The following is an 11,890-nucleotide window of genomic DNA, read 5'->3' on the forward strand; positions in this document are numbered from 1 at the left end:
AAATTTGCGAGAAAAACTCTGAAATTTGAGGCTAATCTCAGAGAGTTTCTACAAAACACAAGGAAATTCAGAGTGTCACGTGAAAGTCAGTCCTGGCTGGGATGGTGGGTCACCCCCATCCACTGGTAGGTCTATACCTTACCAGAGGCACGGAAGTCTGAGAAATTTCTAAGCCCAAACATTGAACTGGACGTAAGAACTTTCTCATTTTTTGTGGAATGTGTGTTTCATGCTAGTTGGTAAGATGTGTGTCTTGTTTAATACAACCATAGGTAGCATCTACATCTGACAAAATAACACTTTTGTGTAGCCTGGCTGATTCACTTCGAACCAGAAGATGGTTTCCTTTTGAAGAAATTTCAAAAGTTTGCTTAAAATTTGTGTGACCATTGGATGAAAATATAACTAATAGCTTATTTCTTGCCACTTCTCCATAAAGGCCAAAGTTGTATTGAAAGATTTGGCCAATGGAGCTGAGGATCTCTGTTGCCGTGGTCTCCCTGGCAATCTAAGTTAGAACTCATCTTCCTTCTTGGCCTGTCAGATTAGGCCTAAGTACCACACATTAGTAGGTTTGGAGTTGTAATTTTTCTGTTTTTGGCCTGAGAAGTTCTCCAATAAACGTTCCAGTTTTTGAATATTGTTTTAAAACTTTCTCTCTGATTTGTATGCTCTTCCTCTTGGTCTTCTTAATGCCATTTGTTCACTAATATTCTCTTAACAAACCTCCGAGGCATTAATCATCTAAATTACATACAGGTGGACTGTATAATAATTGGGTTCACAGATTTTTACAGATTTACACTTCCAGATTTTTATTGTAAGAAATACTGAAAACCACGTATCATTCACCTTCCACTTCATTATGCACTAGATTGAGTTATTCTGCCACATGGGCAGTCCAATATGTCGCAAAAGATGTACAAATATTAACGGGGTGTAAACACTTTTGCAAGGCATATTTATATAGAGATGTGAGCATCTTACACTCATCAGGCCCCTTAAGTACAAGCAGAAGGAAATGTTGCAGTGACAGAAACCCTTCAAGAAGGTCAGAAAGGGACGATTCATATCGATTGATTTCTCTGTTTTGTGGAAAATGTTAGAGAACGGCAGTCTATCTCTTAATCTAGTAAGTATTTGGAATAACTTTGTCCCTGGACTCACATTATCATGTTCTTTTTCCTTTTCCACTGTTTTTCAGATGAATGTACCTTTTAAATCTGCTCTAGATTAAAAGTGCAACAAGTGCAGTTGTTGTTTGGATGTTATTTTGTTCCACAGTTTATATTTTTAGAGTGCATTTCCTCATGGAGCTCCTTTGTTTCATCATCGTTTCACAATCGCTGACATCAACACAGTTTGAGACGACCAATCTGAGTAACTGAGCCATAAAATACAAATGTTTATGGATTTATTGATTTTGAACAGAAACGCTGCGTCACACTCCACTGAATCATATAAAATGTGCTTGCATATCTAGCCATTTTCCAAATTTGTGCGCTTGGATATAAGTAATGAGGATGTTTTTATTTTCTTTATTAGAAGTAAGTGAGTCAAAGAGAGAAGATCTTTATTTGCTTACAAGCTGTTTCAGAAGACGGTACACAAGGTGAAGTATCTTGTAGCCACTATTGAGGATTAGAAAGGTGGCTATACTCTTAAATATCTAAGTAAGGGAAATAACGCACAGAGACGTAGTTCTTGCTGCTAGGCCATAGACGAGCTGGAGATTTATTACACTTCCACGGATTCCTCGTTACAGTTTCTTCAGTTCAGTACAAAATCTTCATCGTCATCGTCTTGTCACAAAAAATCTCCTCGAAGTCTTACCATCAACCTATTTTATACCTTCTCATCTTCATCAGTGTGTGTTGGAAAGTTTCAACCAATGGCGTGCAACTGTTGTTTTGCAGAAAGATTCTGGCACGCTTCATACTGAGTGTGTATTGGGCGACCTTTAAAATATTTTGGACCTCACGAACTCAACATCTGCTCCATTTCAGAATTGCTGAATAGTATAATTTATCTCAAATTGTTGATTTTATCTTGCACAAACAGACATCCTTTCCAGTAAATTCTGGCTCCATTTGCGCTTTGCACGCAAATGGAAGGAAAGAATTCGGTCAGGTTGACCTGGTGCGAAGCCAAAGTCTTCGCCGAGGCGCCAGTGTCTTTTTTCCGCCAAACAACTCCTTAGATAGTATTTCCGCTCTTACACCACACGATTATCACACGCGTATCATGGCAACAAAGAACGTTGATCAGTCAGTTGAAAGTACATTTGCCATAATTATCCTGTATAAAGATAAAACTCAAGACAAATTAAACAGGAAAAGCCCAAGATGTACGTGGTTTGATTTCTAAATGATAGGTATTCCACCTGTTCCAAAGGCAGTTTGTGTTATTTTTGAACATTCAACAATTTCTTTTGAACCTTTCTGACCTTCAAACATTATTTTGAATATTTCAAAATTAAATGGAAAAATGTAACAGAGATGCACATGAGTTATTGTTAGAAGCAAATATAGGAAAAAGAAAATGCTCTTTCCACTGAAACGGATAAAAGGACATTTAATCTCACAACTTTTATCATGCTAAGCACCACTAGATTAAAAAAAAAGTTAAAACATGGATCTCGTGAATCTTGTAGAAAAATGAATTACAAAACAAGGACAAGTGTGTCCTTTATCTTGTAAAATCAACCATTACAAGGTGGTTACTTTCTTATTGATAGGTGCACAGACATTTGGAAAAAGGGGAACCACCAGGTGACTTAGCTCTAGTGTATTATACATCTTTTGTCTATTTCAAATTAATATCTATATGCTGTCTTGGGCATAAAATAAATATTTCACAGGGGCACTTTTTTTGTCCGGAGGAAAAATGGCAAGTACTCTAGCGCCTCCTAGTGTCCGTCTGTGAACATCCCAGAAAAGATGTATAGACTTCAAGATTACATCATGTAAAATAAAAAATAAAAAAACAAAGATATAGAGTTCTCCAAAGAAAAATAACTACCCACACTGGGCTGATGGAAATATCCATACCGGTCAGCCCGTGTCCAGTTTGAGTGAAAGGAGGCGCGCGGGATCCGCGTTGAGGTAAAGCAGCTTCAGCGCGAGGCAACCGCAGCTAGGCGCCAGCTGTGTGATTGGTTCGCTCTCCAGCAACAGCAACAGAGATGCAACAGTTGAAGTATAAGAATACATGAATTTCACAAATCTTGCAACGTTCAGGAAAGTGTTGCATTTATATTTAGCGGGAAGATGGGTGAAGCAAAGTACAAATGCATGCCACACTGCTCAGATTTTTGTTTTATTGGAAGATAAACGTTTTAAAACCACGTTTCATTTTATGTTGTAGTTGATGGTCAAATATTTTCTCACTTAACAAACCAGTTTTTTGCTCTGTGTGAAAATTTTTCCCCAGACATGTTTGCTAATAATCAATGAAAATATCACATTTAGAGATGTGATTTTGCTTGTTGGTGCATATTTTTGGTTATGAACGAAATAGCACGGATCTTTGGTACCCTCCTGATAAGATTTATAGGAATTAAACTAAATTTCTTGACTGCGCGGACTCGTGATGATTGGAACCTTTCGAACACGGCGTGTTTGAACAGGGGAGAAGTAGGTCTGAACACTGGTCTCTTTACAGGCTGATGCAAGTAGATTGAGGGAGCTGTCAGCTTAATGGTATGATAGAAAAACAGAGAAAATGACCGGATATTTCCTGGATATGTCTTTAAGCTCAATTGTTTTTTTTAAATTATGGAACATGCCAAGTGTCAATTTTCTCATTTTGATGGAGAATGTTGACAACGATAAGCCAGATTTACCAAGCTAGCTCTGATAAATACTCAACTATTGGAGCCTTCTGTGCTACGGAAGGAGGAAATATAGAGATGTCAGAGCTTTAAATCTGTTTTATTTTTCTGTTTAAAGACTGACTGATCTATTTGTTTAATTCCTTACATCATCAGATTATTTCACATAACATTTCATATTATAAATAAAATATTCCACCAGTGGAACTAGTAGATGTTTTAATTTATATTAAGGAATTATTTACTTAAACAAGCTTATATATCTTGCTCAAAAGTTGCTTATTAATCAGTTTTGTCTTATTTTAAGTGTACAAAGATATTTTCACTAGAAACTGGACAAAAAAAAAAAACTTGGTAAAAGTTTGCCTTCAAATGATATAAATTCAACTTTACTGATCCCAAAGGGAAATTAAATGTTGTTATAACTCATATAGATTTGATTAATGATAACATTACCCAAACCATGAATTTCAGTGTTTAAATTCTAACTAATCAAACTCAGTTTCGTAGAAAATAATCCGAAATAATTAATTAAAATTGATTTTAAACACAAAAATAGTCTAATTATGGTCATCATGAATATAGCGTCTTATCAGTCTGTATCAATACTTTTTTATTAGTTTTTTTGTTTTAAATATTTGGAATGCTTCCCTATTTTATCCATGGTTTTCACACCAAAATGTTTTTTTAATTATTTTTTTTTTTATTTCTAAGCAATTATGAGGAATGGAGGCGAAACCAGAAACTGCTGCTGTGCAAGTGACTCAACAGGCTGTTGCTAGATAACCAAAGAGTGAGTGAGTTGCTAGGTAACCAAAGAGTCAGTGAGTTGCTAGGTAACCAAAGAGTGAGAAAGTCATCTCTCTGAAGATCTGCCAATCTGTGGACAGAAAACAGTCCTGGAGCGCACAGGCTGCATCCCTGGGCCATACAGTGACTGTCTTCTTCCTTGGTCTAATCCGTCTCATCAGCGGACGATATGCTGGCCAAGATGGGGGCGAAGAAGAGCTCTGTACGCACCGTGAATGTTAGTGTACACACAATCCAGAGTGTAAGAAGGATGTCATGCTGGTAAAAACTGAGCAGACTGTCCGTCAGTTTCACATGGTTAAAGTTCCCTGCAACCATGTAAAATGCCTTTGGGTGCTTCATCTGCAGTGAGCTAATGGTGTCATAGAGCTCCTTCGATGCTTCACCCGACGGAATGTAAACAGTGGTGACGAACACACTCCTGAGGCAGATGGTATGGCTGACAGCTTTTAACCAGTCCACAGTTCGTACACCAACATTCATTCACTTACATACATTGTCCTCCTCCCCGTGTTTCTCCTGACCGTTGGTCACGGTCTGCTTGGAATAACTGACGACCGTTAATCTGGAAGGCTAAAGTCTGGCATGCTGCTGTTAAGCCAGGTGTCCGTTAGGCAAAGAATGGCACAGTTCTTCATCTCTGCAGAAACTCTTAACCTCAGATCTAACAAATCCACTTTCTTACCCAGTGAGCGGACATTGGCCAGAAAGAGAGTCGGAATTGGTGGCTTCCTAGGCATCAGCTGGGTCAACACGTCCTCCCGTTTCCCCTTCTTTTGTTTTCAGGCACAATGTTTCCTTTTGACAGTTGGTGCTCGCACCCTGCTGTTCAGTCCATTGTCCTCAAGAGCTGCTGTCTCCCAAGTGCGGATTTCAGCCTTGGTGATATATTACCAGTTGAATTGTCTCCAATGGCCATCAGCTAAGCAAAGCTGCATTCAGCTGTAAAGTTTTATCCAAACTTCAGCAGTTTTCTAGTTGTCCTGCTGAGGTAGTGACATCAGTTTGTGACATCACGCAAATTGATGTCACAAAGAGAATTGTCTCCTAACAAGAGATTGAATATGAAAGCTTTTCAAGATAAAAAGGCAATTCCTAACAAATAAATAAAGGAAAACATTGAACAGTTTTTGAAATTTGTCCAGACTTAAAGGATCAAGAATGAATGAGAGCAGTAAGGCGTCGTCTTCTCATTCGAATGAATCACAACTGACCTTGGCTAGAGAGACAGACAAGCTCGAAGGCATCTTGAAAGAAGTCAGCATAACATCTATTGAGAGACAAACTCTGATTAAAGCAGCTGAGGAGCTGAAGATTCACGTTACGAACATAGAACAAGCAGCACGTGAAAAAGACGAGCTGCTTCGGGAAAAAGATGAGGAATTAAAAAAACTGTTTGAAGTAAACGGAACTCTAAAGGAGAACAACACCACCTTGGAGCTGATAAATGTCGCACTGGAGCAGGAGAACACCGTCTTGGAACAGGAGAACAATGCCCTGGAGGAGGAGAACATTGCCCTGAAGCTGAAAAACACCACCCTGGAGCAGAAAAGCACCGTCTTGGAGCAAATAAGCACCATCTTGGAGCAGAAAAGCACCACCTTGGAGCAGAGAAACACCACTTTGGAGCAGAGAAGCATCACCTTGGAGCAGAAAAGCGATGCCCTGGAGCGAGACAACAATGCCTTGGAGGAGATAAACACCGAACTGGAGGAAGATTACAACGAACTGCTGGAGGAGAACAACATCGTCAGCCAGGTAAATAACATCTTGGAGGAGGAAAACAATGCCCTGAAAGTGAATCGTATTGTCCTGCAGCAGAGAAGCCTCGCCTTTGAGCAGCAAAACTCCACCTTGGAGCGTACAAATACTGATCTGCAGCTTGAAGTGGAACAGCTGAACCAAAGGCTGAGGGACAGAGAGGAGCAGCAGAACCAGCAGCCATCTGAAGAGGAAACCCACGAAGACAACTAGTCGGTTTCAGACCAGCCACAGGAGCTGCCATCTATATTCAGACATGTGGTCAGAGGCTTCACCGATACACTTCTGAAAATGTTCGAAACAGACAATCTGAGGTACTGGGTTCAACCATGGTACTTCTAAATAAAGAAGTGTCGTGAGGGCTCCAGGCTTCATACGTGATTGTCGGTGGCAGAAAAGCTTGAGGACAACAGGACTGCGGTGTCAGAGGAGCTTGACACTTGGGGGTTGATGGTGGAAGAGCTAATCGCTTGAAAGATGTTGGCAGGAGAGCTTGAGGCCCGCAGAACTGCGGAGGTATGGGAACTTGATGCCATCGAACTCGAGTCTTCCCTCACCACCAGACAATCAGACTCTAATCTCCTTTGTCGCCAGGTAATCAGACACTTATTTTATATTATGAACTCTAGTTTTGTTTTTGTTTTAGTTAGGCCTCCACTGGCTAGAAATAGTCAGTCTCATCTTGACGCATGGCTTTGGTTCTGGACCCAGTCTCCTTGAGAGGGGCTGGACATACTTCTACTCTGGAGTTGCCCATGGTGAGAGGCACCAGATAGGAGTGGGCATAGTTGTTGCCCCTCATCTCGGCGCCTGTACATTGGGGTTTGTCCTGGTGAACGAGAGGGTTGTTGCGGGTCCTGTAGGTCTGCCCGCTGACCTCCAGGGCTTTGTTGCGGGTCCTGTCGGTTTCCCGGCCTGCCTCCAGGACTTCTTAGCAAGTCCCACTGGTCTCCGGGCTGACCTCCAGGGTTTCGTTGCGTGTCCTGTCGGTTTCCCGGCCTGCTTTCAGGGCTTCATAACAAGTCCTGCTGGTCTCCCGGCTGACATCAAGGGCTTTGTGTCGAGTCCTATAGGTCTCCCGGCCGACCTCCAGGGCTTTGTGGCGAGTCCTTTTGGTCTCTCGGGCGACCTACAGGGCTTCGTTCCAGGTCCTGTCGGTTTCTTGGCCTGCCTCCAGGNCAAATGATACAAATTCAACTTTACTGATCCCAAAGGGAAATTAAATGTTGTTATAACTCATATAGATTTGATTAATGATAACATTACCCAAACCATGAATTTCAGTGTTTAAATTCTAACTAATCAAACTCAGTTTCGTAGAAAATAATCCGAAATAATTAATTAAAATTGATTTTAAACACAAAAATAGTCTAATTATGGTCATCATGAATATAGCGTCTTATCAGTCTGTATCAATACTTTTTTATTAGTTTTTTTGTTTTAAATATTTGGAATGCTTCCCTATTTTATCCATGGTTTTCACACCAAAATGTTTTTTTAATTATTTTTTTTTTTATTTCTAAGCAATTATGAGGAATGGAGGCGAAACCAGAAACTGCTGCTGTGCAAGTGACTCAACAGGCTGTTGCTAGATAACCAAAGAGTGAGTGAGTTGCTAGGTAACCAAAGAGTCAGTGAGTTGCTAGGTAACCAAAGAGTGAGAAAGTCACCTCTCTGAAGACCTGCCAATCTGTGGACTGAAAACAGTCCTGGAGCTCATAGGCTGCATCCCTGGGCCACACAGGGACTGTCTTCTTCCTTGGCCTAATCCGTGTCATCAGCGGACGATATGCTGGCCAAGATGGAGGCGAGGAAGAGCTCTGTACGCACCGTGAATGTTAGTGTACACACAATCCAGAGTGTAAGAAGGATGACATGCTGGTAAAAACTGAGCAGAGTGTCCGTCAGTTTCACATGGTTAAAGTCCCCTGCAACCACATAAAATGCCTCCGGGTGCTTCTTCTGCAGTGAGCTAATGGTGTCATAGAGCTCCTTCGATGCTTCACCCGACGGAATGTAAACAGTGGTGACGAACACACTCCTGAGGCAGATGGTATGGCTGACAGCTTTTAACCAGTCCACAGTTCGTACACCAACATTCATTCACTTACATACATTGTCCTCCTCCCCGTGTTTCTCCTGACCGTTGGTCACGGTCTGCTTGGAATAACTGACGACCGTTAATCTGGAAGGCTAAAGTCTGGCATGCTGCTGTTAAGCCAGGTGTCCGTTAGGCAAAGAATGGCACAGTTCTTCATCTCTGCAGAAACTCTTAACCTCAGATCTAACAAATCCACTTTCTTACCCAGTGAGCGGACATTGGCCAGAAAGAGAGTCGGAATTGGTGGCTTCCTAGGCATCAGCTGGGTCAACACGCCCACCCATTTCCCCTTCTTCTGTTTTCAGGCACAATGTTTCCTTTTGACAGTTGGTCCTCGCACCCTGCTGTCCAGTCCATTGTCCTCAAGAGCTGCTGTCTCCCAAGTGCGGATTTCAGCCTTGGTGATATATTACCAGCTGAACTGTCTGCAATGGCCATCAGCTAAGCCGAGCTGCATTCAGCCTTAAAGTTTGTTTTCATTCAAACTTCAGTAGTTTTCTAGTTGTTCTGTTGAGGTAGTGACATCAGTTTGTGACATCACGCAAATTGATGTCACAAAGAGAATTGTCTCCTAACAAGAGATTGAATATGAAAGCTTTTCAAGATAAAAAGGCAATTCCTAACAAATAAATAAAGGAAAACATTGAACAGTTTTTGAAATTTGTCCAGACTTAAAGGATCAAGAATGAATGAGAGCAGTAAGGCGTCGTCTTCTCATTCGAATGAATCACAACTGACCTTGGCTAGAGAGACAGACAAGCTCGAAGGCATCTTGAAAGAAGTCAGCATAACATCTATTGAGAGACAAACTCTGATTAAAGCAGCTGAGGAGCTGAAGATTCACGTTACGAACATAGAACAAGCAGCACGTGAAAAAGACGAGCTGCTTCGGGAAAAAGATGAGGAATTAAAAAAACTGTTTGAAGTAAACGGAACTCTAAAGGAGAACAACACCACCTTGGAGCTGATAAATGTCGCACTGGAGCAGGAGAACACCGTCTTGGAACAGGAGAACAATGCCCTGGAGGAGGAGAACATTGCCCTGAAGCTGAAAAACACCACCCTGGAGCAGAAAAGCACCGTCTTGGAGCAAATAAGCACCATCTTGGAGCAGAAAAGCACCACCTTGGAGCAGAGAAACACCACTTTGGAGCAGAGAAGCATCACCTTGGAGCAGAAAAGCGATGCCCTGGAGCGAGACAACAATGCCTTGGAGGAGATAAACACCGAACTGGAGGAAGATTACAACGAACTGCTGGAGGAGAACAACATCGTCAGCCAGGTAAATAACATCTTGGAGGAGGAAAACAATGCCCTGAAAGTGAATCGTATTGTCCTGCAGCAGAGAAGCCTCGCCTTTGAGCAGCAAAACTCCACCTTGGAGCGTACAAATACTGATCTGCAGCTTGAAGTGGAACAGCTGAACCAAAGGCTGAGGGACAGAGAGGAGCAGCAGAACCAGCAGCCATCTGAAGAGGAAACCCACGAAGACAACTAGTCGGTTTCAGACCAGCCACAGGAGCTGCCATCTATATTCAGACATGTGGTCAGAGGCTTCACCGATACACTTCTGAAAATGTTCGAAACAGACAATCTGAGGTACTGGGTTCAACCATGGTACTTCTAAATAAAGAAGTGTCGTGAGGGCTCCAGGCTTCATACGTGATTGTCGGTGGCAGAAAAGCTTGAGGACAACAGGACTGCGGTGTCAGAGGAGCTTGACACTTGGGGGTTGATGGTGGAAGAGCTAATCGCTTGAAAGATGTTGGCAGGAGAGCTTGAGGCCCGCAGAACTGCGGAGGTATGGGAACTTGATGCCATCGAACTCGAGTCTTCCCTCACCACCAGACAATCAGACTCTAATCTCCTTTGTCGCCAGGTAATCAGACACTTATTTTATATTATGAACTCTAGTTTTGTTTTTGTTTTAGTTAGGCCTCCACTGGCTAGAAATAGTCAGTCTCATCTTGACGCATGGCTTTGGTTCTGGACCCAGTCTCCTTGAGAGGGGCTGGACATACTTCTACTCTGGAGTTGCCCATGGTGAGAGGCACCAGATAGGAGTGGGCATAGTTGTTGCCCCTCATCTCGGCGCCTGTACATTGGGGTTTGTCCTGGTGAACGAGAGGGTTGTTGCGGGTCCTGTAGGTCTGCCCGCTGACCTCCAGGGCTTTGTTGCGGGTCCTGTCGGTTTCCCGGCCTGCCTCCAGGACTTCTTAGCAAGTCCCACTGGTCTCCGGGCTGACCTCCAGGGTTTCGTTGCGTGTCCTGTCGGTTTCCCGGCCTGCTTTCAGGGCTTCATAACAAGTCCTGCTGGTCTCCCGGCTGACATCAAGGGCTTTGTGTCGAGTCCTATAGGTCTCCCGGCCGACCTCCAGGGCTTTGTGGCGAGTCCTTTTGGTCTCTCGGGCGACCTACAGGGCTTCGTTCCAGGTCCTGTCGGTTTCTTGGCCTGCCTCCAGGACTTCATAGCAAGTCCCGCTGGCCTCCGAGCTGACCTCCAGGGCTTTGAGGCGAGTCCTGTCGGTCTCCTGCCCGACCTCCACGGCTTCGTGTTGAATCCCGTTGGTCTCCTGGCTGACCTCCAGGGCTTTGTGTCAAATCCCGTTGGTCTCCTGGCTGACCTCCAGGGCTTTGTGTCAAATCCCGTTGGTCTCCCAGCTGATCTCCAGGGCTTCCTGTCGAATCCTATAGGTCTCCCGGCCGACCTCCAGGGGTTTGTGGCGAGTCCCTTTAGTCTCTCGGATGACCTCCAGGGCTTCGTTGCAGGACCTGTCGGTTTCCTGGCCTGCCTCCAGGGCTTCATAGCAAGTCCGGCAGGTCTCCGGGCTGACCTCCAGGGCTTCATAGCAAGTCCGGCAGGTCTCCGGGCTGACCTCCAGGGCTTCGTGGCGAGTTCCGTTTGTCTCCCAGCTGACCTCCAGGGCTACGTGGCGAGTCCCGTTGGTCTGGGGGAAACCCTGAGTGTTACATTTACTTATATTACCACCAGTATGCTTATGTCTCTTGAGAGTTCATCTTACCAGGTTGTTGTTTTTTTTTCTTCAGCTAAGCGCATTAGTTAAACGAACTTTAACATATTTTGTTGGTATTTTGTGACAGACCAACACAATGTATTGTGTAATTAGGAAGTGGAAGGAAAATACCTTGTTTCCAAAATTTTGTTCAAGTAATTGTGTGCATTTGTGTTCAGACTCCAAAATTAAGTAAAATCAAGTGAAACAAGCTTTGTGTCACTTTTCTATCATGTTCTGTCTTTTTATGTTGGTCTACCACGTTTAATCCTAATAACATATATTATGCCCCTCAACGTGATGAGGTCAGTGTATATTATAATAACATATATAAAACGATCAAACGGATCCAGGCTTCCTGTAGCTGCTGTA

General features: G+C 43.0%; 2 protein-coding genes across 2 annotated transcripts; both read left to right on the forward strand.

Moving 5' to 3' along the window:
* The first annotated feature begins 5,610 nt into the window (after positions 1-5,610).
* On the forward strand, positions 5,611-7,014 carry LOC106953119 (girdin-like). The gene is made up of 2 exons (XM_015041678.1): positions 5,611-6,724; positions 6,833-7,014. The coding sequence occupies exon 1, from the start codon at positions 5,804-5,806 to the stop codon at positions 6,614-6,616; it is 813 nt and encodes a 270-aa protein (XP_014897164.1). The 5' UTR covers positions 5,611-5,803; the 3' UTR covers positions 6,617-6,724; positions 6,833-7,014.
* Positions 7,015-8,605: 1,591 nt separating this feature from the next.
* On the forward strand, positions 8,606-10,400 carry LOC106953118 (girdin-like). Its single transcript, XM_015041677.1, has 2 exons — positions 8,606-10,110; positions 10,219-10,400. Exon 1 carries the CDS (start codon positions 9,190-9,192, stop codon positions 10,000-10,002), a length of 813 nt encoding a protein of 270 aa, XP_014897163.1. The 5' UTR covers positions 8,606-9,189; the 3' UTR covers positions 10,003-10,110; positions 10,219-10,400.
* Positions 10,401-11,890: the final 1,490 nt, after the last annotated feature.

Source organism: Poecilia latipinna, unplaced genomic scaffold (assembly GCF_001443285.1).
Source record: "Poecilia latipinna isolate Pla-1442-1.1 unplaced genomic scaffold, P_latipinna-1.0 Scaffold562, whole genome shotgun sequence".
Taxonomy (NCBI): Eukaryota; Metazoa; Chordata; class Actinopteri; order Cyprinodontiformes; family Poeciliidae; genus Poecilia; species Poecilia latipinna.

Excerpts from the sequence above, each read along its gene's own strand:
- LOC106953118 (XM_015041677.1), top strand. The coding sequence starts at position 9,190 with ATGAATGAGAGCAGTAAGGCGTCGTCTTCTCATTCGAATGAATCACAA.
- LOC106953119 (XM_015041678.1), top strand. The coding sequence starts at position 5,804 with ATGAATGAGAGCAGTAAGGCGTCGTCTTCTCATTCGAATGAATCACAA.